The sequence below is a fragment of the Bufo gargarizans genome, chromosome 6 (genome assembly GCF_014858855.1).
Source record: "Bufo gargarizans isolate SCDJY-AF-19 chromosome 6, ASM1485885v1, whole genome shotgun sequence".
Classification (NCBI taxonomy): Eukaryota; Metazoa; Chordata; class Amphibia; order Anura; family Bufonidae; genus Bufo; species Bufo gargarizans.
The window spans coordinates 385,929,495-385,944,070 of NC_058085.1; the positions used below are offsets into that span (position 1 = coordinate 385,929,495).

Consider the following 14,576-nt stretch of genomic DNA (forward strand, 5'->3'; position numbering starts at 1 on the left):
GAGTGTTTGAGGTCAGAGATGAGAGCTACACATGAGCTGTCAGGTGACTGGATTCAAAGAAAAGACCCTTGTATTTCAGAAATGGCAGACCATTCTTTTCATGAAGGCCAATTGAAAAAATGTTTTTTAGCCCAAAATCGGTAAAATCCGATAATAAAAATTACCCCGAAGGTGACCCCATCTTTGTACCCCGACCAGTGATCGGGAACGCCTGTTTAGCCATTTTTGAGGCTGATTGCATCTTTTATGACCCCATTCAGTTTCGATCGAGCTTATGGACCCTTATTTCTGGTACATGACATGGTGGTCTAGTGCTGTGCTCTGTAATCGGTGAAAGGTTCCCAGTCACTGATGGCAAGCAGGGATCTTGACACTATATTAGAATAAAAAATGAGTTCACTTAATTTGCTGAAACTGGGAAAATTGGTTTAAAGGCAGTATGACTTTCTAACAAAATTATAGTACATTCCTAACAAAATTATAGTACATTCCTAGGATATTACTGCTGGAGGACCAATCTCAGACACGCACCAATCCCGAGAACAGAAGTGCCACAGCACTGGTTTAGTTTTATCCCTTGTGGTGCACCCGGCTGTGCAGGAATCTGCGGCATGGTCCCTTTCATTCCAGTAGTCGTGTGCTGCAGTTTCTTGTGTCGCCAGGGCCAGTCTATGTAGCGCTACACTAGGTCTGTGACCCGCCCCCCCCACCTTTTCGTTCTCCAGATTAATGGAGGCCTCAGAGTTCAGACCCCCAACGATCGTAGAGTGATGTTATAGCCTAATGCAGAGATCAGCAACCTCTGGCAGGCCAGCTGTTGTGAAACTACAACTCCCAGCGTGCACACTTGCTCGACTTTTCTCAAAATCCCCATAGAGGTGGATAGAACATGCTGAGAGATGTAGTTGTTGACCCCTGTATTGGTGATATGCCGTCACTTTCGAAGATGGGAGACTACCCCTTTGTAGACACTTGTTTGTTTTTTCCGTTTTGACGTCCTCTCTGCTTATACCACTGATTAAGGCAACTTTCACACTTGTGTTTTGGCTTTCTGTTTCTGAGATCCGTTCAGGGCTCTCATGAGCGGTCCAAAACAGATCAGTTTTGCCCTAATGCATTCTGAAAGGGAAAGAATCCGCTCAGAACGCATCAATTTGCTTCCGTTCAGTCTCCATTCTGCTCTGGAGGCGGACACCAAAACGCTGCCCGCCTGACGCAGCGGAGCCAAACGGATCCGTCCTGGCACACAATGTAAGTCAATGAGGATGGATCTGTTTTCTGGCACAATAAAAAAATGGATTCGTCTCCTATTGACTTTCAAATGGAGTTCATGACAGATCAGTCTTGGCCATGTTACAGATCATACAAACGGATCCGTTTATGACGGATGCATGCGGTTGTATTATTGTAACGGATCCGTTTTTGCAGATCCATGACTCATCCGCCCAAAACACGAGTGTGAAAGTAGCCTAAGGCCTCTTTCACACTTGCGTTGTCCAGATCCGGCGTGTACTCCACTTGCCGGAATTACACGCCGGATCCGGAAAAACGCAAGTAAACTGAAAGCATTTGAAGACGGATCCGTCTTCAAAATGCGTTCAGTGTTACTATGGCAGCCAGGACGCTATTAAAGTCCTGGTTGCCATAGTAGTAGTGGGGAGCGGTATACTTACAGTCCGTGCGGCTCCCGGGGCGCTCCAGAATGACGTCAGAGCGCCCCATGCGCATGGATGGCATGTCCATGCGATCACATGATCTATGCGCTTGGGGCGCCCTGACGTCACTCTGGAGCGCCCCGGGAGCCGCACGGATGGTAAGTATGCTGCTCCCCACTACACTTTACCATGGCTGCCAGGACTTTAGCGTCCTGGCAGCCATGGTGACCATTCAGAAAAAGCTAAACGTCGGATCCGGCAATGCGCCGAAACGACGTTTAGCTTAAGGCTGGATCCGGATCAATGCCTTTCAATGGGCATTAATCCGGATCCGGCCTTGGGGCAAGTGTTCAGGATTTTTGGCCGGAGCAAAAAGCGCAGCATGCTGCAGTATTTTCTCCGGCCCAAAAAACTGCTAAAAATGACACCGGATATATAGTCGCCATGAGACCGGGGAATTTTGTGGTGGCTCTGCTGTACACGTACTTCATAGTGAGGCTGTTACTTGAGAGGCCGTAATATTCGCCCCTTTAATGCCCCGTATCTGTTTGATCACAGGGTGTCTCGTGCTGTGATCCCCGGCGATCAGCTGTCATCTGCAGTCGTGGCCAAAGTTTTGAGACTAACATTTTTTTTTTATTATCTTTTTGTCAGATGTTTCTATGGTTTAATGAAGTACAGTTATTAACTTTTCATTAGGCTATTTTCACGCTAGCTGCAGGACGGATCCGACTGGCTGTTCACCCTGTTGGATCCGTCCTGCCGCTATTTCGCCATGCCCGCGGCTCCGTCCCCATTGACTATAATGGGGACGGGGGCGGAGCTCCGGCCCAGTTCGCGGTGAGAGGCCACCGGACGAAACAGTCGGACATGCAGTACTTTTAGTCAGGCCTTTCGCTGTGCTGCGCTGAAGCTCCGCCCCCGTCCCCATTATAGTCAATGGAGACGGAGCAGCGGGCATGGCGAAATAGCAACAGGACGGATCCAACAGGATTCATCCTGCCGCTAGTGTGAAAATAGCCCAGGTTTTTTACTTTTGTTCACTGGATTTGTAAAAAAAAAACATGGCCAGGAAATACCATTGGATGAAAATCCTCAAAAAGCGGGCGGACAAACAAAAACACAGAAATCGTGATAAACTCCAAGCGCTGATACACAACAATAGGTTGTCATCAGTCGCTGATATCCAGCATGCACTGGAAATATGGAGCCTTTACGTCAGCTTGATGGATTTGTCAATAAGGGTACTTTCATACTTGCGGCAGGACGGATCCGACAGGCTGTTCACCATGTCGGATCCGTCCTCCGGACCGCCGCTCCGTCCCCATTGACTATAATGGGGACGAGGGCGGAGCCGGTGCACGGAGAAAGCCCGCCGGACTAAAATTACTGCATGTAAGGCTTTTTAGTCCGGCGGCTTTCTCCGTGCTGCGCCGGAGCTCCGCCCCCGTCCCCATTATAGTCAATGGGGACAGAGCGCGGTCCGGGCACGGCGAAATAGCCGCAGGACGGATCAAACATGGTGAACAGCCTGTCGAATCCGTCCTGCCGCAAGTGTGAAAGTAGCCTAAAAGACAAAAAAACGTATAAAATGCGTATATTTGTACTTCAGTATTCCACAGAATCATCTGTCAAAAAGATTCAAGAAAAACATAGAAGCGGGAAACTTTGTGAAAACCCAAATTTGTCAGATTGTCATAACTTCTAATCTCTGCTATATTAAAACCCCCAACACAAAAATTAATTATATAAAAAGATAACATTAGGGGTCAACATGTACATTTCCGGGTCATGCCACCAAAGAGATTGCGTGTGTTTGGGGCCATTCACTTTTGGATGAATGTTCAAAGGATCGGGCCGTTCCTCATCGTTCCTGGAGATCGATAAGCGGTTAGAACGTAAATTCTTTGTATGACATATGGGCGGCTCACCCGATCTCTACCATTACACCTTCTGCCTGGAAGGGGCAGCTTCACTTCTCGGTGGCTGTCCCTGTGACGAAATGTCCTTACCTAACATCCCCAATTGGAACTGCCCAAAAACCACATTGGTCCAGGTAGGGTTATACCACAGGGGAGAGGGGTCTGTAAACTGTTCCTGAGTCTGTGATGTTGTAGAGGTTTTCTGCAGCGTTGGATGGTGCAGATTTCTCACAATATTTCCAACTTCATTTATTTCATAAGATGGAGTTCTTCAAGTTTAGTGCCCAAACAGTAGCCCCCAGTGTTGTGAGGTGGTGGAGGGGCGATACTTTTGACGTGCTGCCCGTTCAGGTCTGTTGCTGAGTGTTAAAGGAGTTGTCCAAGTTATATTTATTGATGACCTATCCTCAGGATAGGTCATCAATATCAGATCGGCGGGGGTCCGACACCCGGCACCCCCTCCGATCAGCTGTTTGAAGAGAAGGCGTCCGCGGTGTCGGCGCTGCCTCCTCTTCACTGTTTACCTTCTAGCCGTTGCATCTGCAGTGGTGAGCAGGTGTAATTACACCCAAGCCGTCCCATTCATTTCAATAGGAAGGCTTGGGTGTAATTACACCTGCTCACCACTGCAGATGCAACTGGCTAGAAGGTAAACAGTGAAGAGGAGGCAGCGCCGACACCGCGCACGTCTTCTCTTCAAACAGCTGATCGGAGGGGGTGCCGGGTGTCGGACCCCCTCTGATCTGATATTGATGACCTATCCTGAGGATAGGTCATCAATAAATATAACTTGGACAACCCCTTTAAGGAGTTGGTCCAGAGCACTGGCAGCGATTATTGCAGCGCATCTTTCTTGGGTTAGACATAAATGGGTTGTGCAGCGATTTATATTGATGACCTATCCTTAAGGATAGGTCATCAATATCAGATCGGCGGGGGTCCGACACGCCTGCTGATCAGCTGTTTGACAAGGAGGTGGGCTCCTCTTGACGATCCCTCTTTAATTTGTACTTGCCCTGGTGGTCTCCGGAGGTCTCGCCCCAGAAACCGTTAACGATCAACTCTCCATGCTGCCCCTACAAGGGAAACGTAATCTTACATGCCAACTATTCTTCTGACCTTCCACTGACTGATGGGGTTCCTCTGGATGGGGGGTCCTATCTAGGATGTCCTTATACCCTTTGGAAAGGAGTTTAGGGTGTAAAATTTTCCTGCTTGCAGCAAAAAGGGCACGTCGGTGTATACTATTGGTTTGTTTTGGGAGGAATTTGCTTGCACACTGATGGTAAATGATCCGCCATCTCCTGTTTCTCTCTCTTAGGTCCAGATACAAATCTAGAAGTAGATCCCGTTCCTCCTCCAGATCCAGTTACACTACCAGTAGCTCCTCCAGATCTTCCTCTTGTTCATCCCGATCGTGCTCTCCTTCCTCCAGTCGATCTAGGTCTCGATCCAGATCGCCCGACAGGCGGAGATACCGGAGCAGAAGTAGGAGGTATGTTTACATGCTCTGGGTGGTTATGTGGTGGTATTTTTTATTTATATTTTTTTTTATATTCTGCATCTGTTAACATGACGTCTGTTTGACAGGTGCGAATCCAGAGAAAGTTATAACAGGAGGAGGATTTTTCAGAAACAGCAAGCCATAGTAAGTACTTCCAGACAGGGAAAAACTTTGTGGGGACCGCTCCAGGAGCTATTTGGCATGTTTCTGAGGAATTGGGTTACCTGATCAGCCGATGTAGTCTTTGGTGTTTAAAGGGTATCTGTCAGCAGTTTTGTCCTATGACACTGGCTGACCTGTTACATGTGCGCTCGGCAGCTGAAGGCATCTGTGTTGGTCCCATGTGCCATTGCTGAGGAAGATTAGGTTTTAATATATGCAAATGAGCCTCTAGGAGCAACGGGGGCGTTACCATTACACCTAGGTATTCTAAGAAGAGAAAATCCCTACTTTGTGTGTGGTCGGGAACAATAAACAATCCTACGCTGTAGTTTAGTGGTTGGTCTGTAATGATTCAGTCACCTGCCTGACCTGTCTGTGCTGTAGTATATACAGGTGCATCTCCATAAATTACAGTATCATCAAAATAATTTTGTTTCAGTAATTCATATATTCTATAGATTCATTACACACAGATTTATCTATTTCAAGCTACATTTTATTTTATTTTTATAAAAACTTGAATCTTGTGAAAAAGTTGAATCTTGTAGCCTCATGGTGTCACACTGTAATCAGCTCATCCACACAACACCTGAAAAGGTTTCCTAAGCCTTTATATGGTCCCTCAGTCTGGTTCAGTGGGCTACATGGGGAAGACTGCTGACTTAACAGTTGTCCAGGAGACAGTCGTTGACACCCTCCACAAGGAGCGGAAGCCACAAAAGGCCGTTGGTGAAGAATCTGGCTGTTTTTAGTTTGCTGTATGCACACATATTAATGGAGACTTGAGTAGAAAGGAAAAAAGGTGCACAAGCAGCAGGGGTAACCGCAGCCTTGAAAGGATGGTCAGGAAAAGGCCATTTAGGAATTTGGAGATTCACAAGGAGTGGACTGCGTAATTAATCTAAAGAAGGAGTTTCACTTTAACTGAAGTAGATTTACTTTTTGATTAAATTCTAATTTGAGATGCACCTGTATACATCTAGGGTTGTATTGCTGTAGCAGTGTATACGGTGGTATATACATCTGGGTTGTATTAGTGTAGCAGTGTGTACAGCGGTATATACATCTGGGTTGTATAATACTTTAGCATTGTGTATGGCGGTATATACGTTTGGGGTGTATGTTACTGTAGCCGTGTACGGCGGTATATACATCTGGGTTGTATAATACTGTAGCAGTGTGTATGGCGGTATATACGTCTGGGTTGTATGTTACTGTAGCAGTGTGTACGGCGGTATATACGTCGGGTGTATAATACTGTAGCAGTGTGTATGGCGGTATATATACATCTGGGATGTATAATACTGTAGCCGTGTGTACGGCGGTATATATACGTCTGGGGTGTATAATACTGTAGCCGTGGTGTACGGCGGTATATATACGTCTGGGGTGTATAATACTGTAGCCGTGTGTACGGCGGTATATATACGTCTGGGGGTGTATAATACTTGTAGCCGTGTGTACGGCGGTATATATACGTCTGGGGTGGTATATACTGTAGCAGTGGGTACGGCGGTATATATACGTCTGGGGTGTATAATATTGTAGCCATGTGTACGGCGGTATAGTATACGTCTGGGGGTGTATTACCGGTATACTCTGGGGTGTATTAGCGCGGTATATATACGTCTGGGGTGTATAATATTGTAGCCGTGTGTACGGCGGTATATATACGTCTGGGGTGTAGAATACTGTAGCAGTGTGTACGGCGGTATATATACGTCTGGGGTGTATAATATTGTAGCCGTGTGTACGGCGGTATATATACGTCTGGGGTGTAGAATACTGTAGCAGTGTGTACGGCGGTATATATACGTCTGGGGTGTAGAATACTGTAGCAGTGTGTACGGCGGTATATATACGTCTGGGGTGTAGAATACTGTAGCCGTGTGCACGGCGGTATAAACGTCTGGGTTGTATGTTACTGTAGCAGTGTATGGCGCTATATACGTCTGGGTTGTATGTTACTGTAGCAGTGTATGGCGGTATATACGTCTGGGGTGTAGAATACTGTAGCAGTGTGTATGGCGGTGTATGTCACTGCTGATGGGCCCATTGGTAATATAGCTCTTTAACTTTCAGGAGGAGAGGAGAGTCGTGTACATCGGCAAGATCAACAGCCAGATGACGAGATCGGAGCTGAGACGGCGTTTCTCTATTTTTGGGGATATCGAGGAATGCACCATTCACTTCAGAGAACAGGGGTGAGTGGTCTCATGTACACATTTCTGCCAATCTATTTCTTACAGCTGATCGGGGTGGTTTCTGCAGTCCGGGCATGTCAATTTACCAGGTTAAAAAGGGGCTATTGCCAAGACCAAATGTAAACCTCTCCTCTTGCTCGCGCCTCAGTCTCCGTAAGCGGTGGCCGTCCTGCAGCATATTCATAGCCACACTGACATCACAGCTCCCATAGCGGACACATGCACACGAGTTCCTGGACTACTCTCAAGCAGGACGACCCAGAGCCTGGGTTGCTAAAGGTGGTCATGTATTCCATCTAAGACGACCGAAGATTTTTTTTTAACCCCTTCCTGATCAGGCCACAGGAGTGCGGTGCTCCCAGGGAAAAGCCCTCAGATGCCATGGTTATAATTGATTATGGAATCTGAGGGGTTAAACGTCTGTAATCGGCATGATTGCTGATCAGACATTAGCACTCGGTGTCCACAAGCTCCTGGCGCACTCTGGCCTCGCGGCTTACCAAGCACAGCGCCGTACATGGTCATTGCACTCAGTGTCATTCACGTCTATGGGGGCTGTGCCTAGGAAAAGCTGCAAAAGTCTGCGGCACTACTGTGAGCAGGGGTCCCGGGTGTTGGCACCCCACCTCTCAGATAATGATGACCTATCCAGTCTCAGAAAAGCCCCGTCTTTTGCCCACAGCCTGTTTCTAGCTTTTGCTCTCTTTAGTTAGGGTTGCAAAAAATTTGTGACAGTTTCCCTTCAAAGGCTGATCCTGGTGGGACCCCTGCTGTAATCCCCGTATTCTCCTTTCTGCACACCGCAGTTAGTCCACACAGCACTGTATTAATATGCGGGTGGTCTTTTCTCCCCCCAGTGACAACTATGGCTTTGTGACGTACCGCTGCACCAAGGAAGCCTTTGCTGCTATAGAAAATGGCCACAAGCTGCGCCTTCCGGATGAGTTACCTTTTGATCTCTGCTTTGGAGGCAGAAGGCAGTTTTGTAAAAGTAATTATGCCGATCTTGGTAAGTACCTCTGTGAAAGGAGATGATGATCGGCCATGTGAGGGCAATGTCATGGTGCATGCTCTGTCGTAGGGGTGCGTTCACATCCTTGTTTTCCGAACTGAGTTTGGAGGCAGATTTTTGTATTACAAGCTGATTTTGATGTAGACTTTTTTTTTTCTGCTACCCATTGATTGAATAGGATTTTCAGCACTGATTCTGCCCGAAGAGAGAGCATTTGTTTTGAGCTTGCTTCAGCGCGGACTCCCATTCAGATCAATAGGAGGCAGATTTGAGGGTTTTTGAAGCAGAAAAAGCTTCAAAATCAGCTGCAAAAACAACTTAATCGCCCCTAAGGCCATATTCACAGGGAGATGTGCAGATCTTTGGAAGTGCCAAACTATGCGTGGAAAAAAAAGTGATGCGTGAAAAAAACAAACGCTCATGTACACAGACTGATCGAAATGAATGGGTCAGGATTCAGTGCGGGTGCTATGTGTTCACGTCACGCATTGAACCCGCACAGAAAACTCACTCGTGTGAAAGGGGCATCTGTCAGCAGGTTTGTACCTATGACACTGGCTGACCTGTTACATGTGCACTTGGCAGCTGAAGGCATCTGTGCTGGTCCCATGTTCATATGTGTCCGCATTGCTGAGAAAAATGTTTTAATATATGCAAATTAACCTCTAGGAGCAACGGGGGCGTTGCTGTTACACCTAGACGCTCTGCTCTCTCTGCAACTGCTGCACCCTCTGCACTTTGACAGGGCCAGGTAGTGTAAAATGTGATCACACCTGGTCCTGTCAAAGTGCACAGGGAGTAGCAGTTGCAGAGGGAGCAGAGCCTCTAGGTGTAATGGTAACGCCCCTGTTGCTCCTAGAGGCTCATTTGCATATATTAAGAATTTTTTCTCAGCAATGCGGACACATATGGACATGGGACCAACACAGATGCCTTCAGCTTCCAAATGAACATGTAACAGGTCAGCCAGTGTCATAGGTACAAAACTGCTGACAGATGCCCTTTAAGCTGTGGCTGTCCACTAGCATTCCCTCAATTACAGTTTGGAAAAACATGTTGATTGATATGATCTGGTATGAACAAGGAAGGGTCATGTACAGACCAAAAGTTTGGACACACCTTTTCTTTCTTTTCATGACTATGAAAATTGTAGATTCACACTGAAGGCATCAAAACTATGAATTAACACATGTGGAATTATATACATAACAAAAAAGTGTGAAACAACTGAAAATATGTCATATTCTAGGTTCTTCAAAGTAGCCACCTTTTGCTTTGATTACTGCTTTGCACACTCTTGGCATTCTCTTGATGAGCTTCAAGAGGTAGTCACCTGAAATGGTCTTCCAACAGTCTTGAAGGAGTTCCCAGAGATGCTTAGCACTTGTTGGCCCTTTTGCCTTCACTCTGCGGTCCAGCTCACCCCAAACCATCTCGATTGGGTTCAGGTCCGGTGACTGTGGAGGCCAGGTCATCTGGCGCAGCACCCCATCACTCTCCTTCATGGTCAAATAGCCCTTACACAGCCTGGAGGTGTGTTTGAGGTCATTGTCCTGTTGAAAAATAAATGATGGTCCAACTAAACGCAAACCGGATGGAATAGCATGCCGCTGCAAGATGCTGTGGTAGCCATGCTGGTTCAGTATGCCTTCAATTTTGAATAAATCCCCAACAGTGTCACCAGCAAAGCACCATCACACCTCCTCCTCCATGCTTCACGGTGGGAACCAGGCATGTAGAGTCCATCCGTTCACCTTTTCTGCGTCGCACAAAGACACGGTGGTTGGAACCAAAGATCTCAAATTTGGACTCATCAGACCAAAGCACAGATTTCCACTGGTCTAATGTCCATTCCTTGTGTTCTTTAGCCCAAACAAGTCTCTTCTGCTTGTTGCCTGTCCTTAGCAGTGGTTTCCTAGCAGATATTCTACCATGAAGGCCTGATTCACACAGTCTCCTCTTAACAGTTGTTCTAGAGATGTGTCTGCTGCTAGAACTCTGTGTGGCATTGACCTGGTCTCTAATCTGAGCTGCTGTTAACCTGCGATTTCTGAGGCTGGTGACTCGGATGAACTTGTCCTCCGCAGCAGAGGTGACTCTTGGTCTTCCTTTCCTGGGACGGTCCGCATGTGAGCCAGTTTCTTTGTAGCGCTTGATGGTTTTTGTGACTGCACTTGGGGACACTTTCAACGTTTTCCCAATTTTTCGGACTGACTGACCTTCATTTCTTAAAGTAATGATGGCCGCTCGTTTTTCTTTACTTAGCTGCTTTTTTCTTGCCATAATACAAATTCTAACAGTCTATTCAGTAGGACTATCAGCTGTGTATCCACCTGACTTCTCCACAACGCAACTGATGGTCCCAACCCCATTTATAAGGCAAGAAATCCCACTTATTAAACCTGACAGGGCCCACCTGTGAAGTGAAAACCATTTCAGGTGACTACCTCTTGAAGCTCATCAAGAGAATGCCAAGAGTGTGCAAAGCAGTAATCAAAGCAAAAGGTGGCTACTTTGAAGAACCTAGAATATGACATATTTTCAGTTGTTTCACACTTTTTTGTTATGTATATAATTCCACATGTGTTAATTCATAGTTTTGATGCCTTCAGTGTGAATCTACAATTGTCATAGTCATGAAAATAAAGAAAACTCTTTGAATGAGAAGGTGTGTCCAAACTTTTGGTCTGTACTGTATGTATAAGGGCTTATGCACGCGAGCGTATTTTTTGTGCATGTAAGTTACGATTTTTTTGCAGCCCATATGTCTGCAAAAAATAGAATATGTCCTATTGTCCGTTTTGTGGGCAAGGACAGGCATTGTTACAATGGATCCGCAAAATAAAAAAAACTAACATAGACGTCACACGGATGTCATGTATTTATTTTTTTAATTTGTTTTTTTTAGTTTAGTTTGTAAAATATTTTATTGCATAAAGAATAAAGGATGTCATCATCTTAGACATGTATGGTTCATCAAATCGTTTCCCAACATTAATTTGTTTTTTTTGCGGACTGCAAAATACATAAGGTCGTGTGTATGAGCCCTAATGGGTATAATGATTAATACGTAGCTGCCTGGTCTCCCTGTGGTTTCGTCGTTGCCAGTCGCTGGGCTCTGCCCTCCCGCTAATGTTTCTCTATTGTGATTGACTTTAGTCTGGATTTTGTGCAGTGGACGTATCAGAAATTACTCAACTGAATGATTTAAAATAAGCATTTCCATCAGTTTATTTATTGCCGTAAATATTCCTACTTATTCTAATGAGTAACTTTTTTTATTTTTTCCTCCAATCCCAGATTCTAACCGCGATGATTTTGACCCGGCGCCTGTTAGAAGTAAATTTGAATCTCTAGATTTCGATACGTTATTAAAACAAGCACAGAAGAGTCACAGGAGGTAACGCTGCGCCCGCCGTCAGCCTATAGAATAACGTATATCCAAACACCTTTACCTCAGAACACTGGATGAAGGCCATTCACTAAAGAAGAGCACGCGACGCCCGACATCCAGGGCCCAAGTGCTGGATTATTTTCTTTAAATAAATGAAAAAAATAATCATAAAAAAAGGTATAATTTGTTTTTTTCTACGATATTTCTTTTTCTAACCTATTTAACGGCGCTTAATGTGCACTCTGGATTTGACTGTGCAGATATGAGGAGAGAAATCACTATGCAGATCAATAATAAATATATAATATCCTATGAGTCCTTGTCTGTCATTATTTAGGTGCAGGGGGATGAGCGTTGGTAGGTTTCATGGTGTAAAGTAGAGGGAGGACAAGCCCTGTCTTGCTAATAAACATTTGTCCACTAGGTGGCAGCCTTCTTCTGGAATATAGCTGTCTGCAGGCAGCGCAGCTTAGATGCACAATGCCACTAATGTGCTTATAGATTCCTGCAGGGCCTTGTGCGCACACGTGGGAGATACTGGAGCATCTTTTCCTAACTGTTTTTTCATCCCTTTATTATTCCTACAAGAAGTTTATGAACGAATTGTCAATTGGGTGTTTCTGGTTGGTAATGAGTCTCTGCGCAGTCCACCACTGATTGAACAGTATCAAGAACCAGGCCGGGGTGGTTGGTAGAGGCCCCCATTGCACATACCCCCTATGCTCTACCTATAATGTAGCCCTCATTTTTATCACGTGTGTGAATGATGTCTGTCCCAAGCTCTCAATCTCTTTAGGAGCACCGCCACTTTACTACCACAAGGTGGCGCCTGTTCACATCGTGTGACTGTTCTGTAAACCCCTTGCTGTGTAATTGCCCCGTGGCTTCAGTAAATACGAGACACTTATGTCCATGGGCGGAAAGGTAGGATAATAGCCTTCATAAAATGTCAAAACTATCATGTTAATGAAGTAGACGAGAATGAAAGCACTTGGTTTAGGCTGGATGTAATGATTCTGTATTGCTTTTACCTAAATTACTTGCAAACTCTCCAAAAGACATTACCATATGAAAGCACTAAGGGGAAGACTTATCAAAACTAGTGCAAAAGAAAACTGGTTTAGTTGCCTATAGCAACCAATCACATTGATCGTTAAATTTTTTTTTTTTTAAAGCTTTGAAAAATTAAAGGCGGAATCTAGTTGCTATGGGCAACTAAGCCAGTTTTCCGTTGCACCAATTTTGATAGATCCATACATCGAGGTTTACTGCCATGCGCCATAATCGCAGTTAATTTCTCTGCACAACTTTAATTAATATATAAAACTGAGTGTATGCATGTATTGTTTGTCTGCTAAAGGAATCTGCACAGTCACATTTACAATCACGAAATTTGGCACACGGTTACTTCAGGTGTCCGGGAAAGTTTTAGACCAGGTCTCGGCTCTCTAGGACGTACCGTTCCTGAGATTTTCTCAAAAAATGCATTAGCCAATAGAAGCCTGATCATATGACCCTTATCAGCCAATAGAAGCTCGCAGGTCCTTAGTCTCCACATACACACAGTTTTACACCAGGTTTTTATAACAACCCAGCCATTTTTCTTCACTGCTGTAGGTTAGCTTTAAAGGGGTGGAGTGCTGTAGAGGTCACAGTTCAGGCACAGGTAGGGTGGCCATTCATGGCCACTCTCAAAAGATGGACTTAAAAACCCTGCCCCCAGGTCCCGCTACGCCCCCTCGCTGACAGGGATTGAAAAAATGAAGGTAAAAATCAACTTCGGTCAGCTGCAGAGGTAGGAGGGAGGGTGACTTTCTGCAGCTCACACTCAGACATCACAGTGCTGCTGTCTGAGAGTGAGCTGTTCAAAAGGACATCCCTGTGTCTCCCCAGGCCCTGCACCGGACGGAGGACAGGGAGTCTGAAAGTCGGACTGTCCGGCCTAAAAACGGACCACTGGCCACCCTAGGGGCAGGCTGCTGTGAAGGTCATTGAGGGGTGCGCCGCTGTAGAGTTCAATGTTCAAGGGCCTGCCGCTGTAGAGTTCAATGTTAAAGGGGAGGGCGCTCTGGCTCTTACTGTTAAGGGGCAGGCTGCTGTGTAGGTCACTGTTAAGGGGGCGGGGTGCTGTAGATCTCACTGTTATGGGGGATACGGTCTATCTTTTAACGAGACACACAAACATTAAATGAAATATACCCGTGCGAAGCCGGGTCCTTGTGCTAGTCCCAGATAAATATCAGTCTCCAGAAACAATGCATATAATGCTGTAGAAGAACCGCTTAACGTGTGGTCATCTCTGACAAAACGTTAACACTAGGCTTGATCGAATTGAGCTTTGGATTGTTAAAACCACCCTAAATTAGGGCATTTTAGATACTCTGGTGTTCCAGATCAATGTACCCCCCACCCAGGGGTTAATATCCACGCGTGGCTGAGAGACTGAACACTGACACAGAAGTTGGTCAAAGCAATCTTTAACTTTAATTACATGGGGCTAAGCGTATATACATTTTCCGAAGAGGGCAGTCCTCACTGAGGCTAAAACATTGTTTCATTGGTCAAAAAGGAATGAGAGAGGAGATAGCACCCTGGCTTCTGCGCACTGGGTCCTACTTTGGAATGTGAACTAGTGTAAACATCTGGTTACCATCGCCATTTTGTAATGGAGTTTATTCTAACAAGAATACTGCCTACGTCATATGTGACACTTCAAAGAGGTG

The 14,576-nt window shown here is 45.7% G+C and overlaps 1 protein-coding gene across 2 annotated transcripts in view; it reads left to right on the top strand.

Moving 5' to 3' along the window:
* PPRC1 (PPARG related coactivator 1) overlaps positions 1-12,154 on the top strand; it is a 34,888-nt gene extending 22,734 nt beyond the window's left edge. For both annotated transcript variants that reach the window (XM_044298369.1, XM_044298370.1), the window contains exons 10-14: positions 4,899-5,072; positions 5,168-5,225; positions 7,326-7,447; positions 8,305-8,456; positions 11,760-12,154. In XM_044298369.1, the coding sequence (XP_044154304.1) occupies positions 4,899-5,072; positions 5,168-5,225; positions 7,326-7,447; positions 8,305-8,456; positions 11,760-11,863 (610 nt within the window). In that variant the 3' untranslated portion in view covers positions 11,864-12,154. The remainder of the gene's footprint in view (positions 1-4,898; positions 5,073-5,167; positions 5,226-7,325; positions 7,448-8,304; positions 8,457-11,759) is intronic.
* The last annotated feature ends 2,422 nt before the right edge of the window (positions 12,155-14,576 follow it).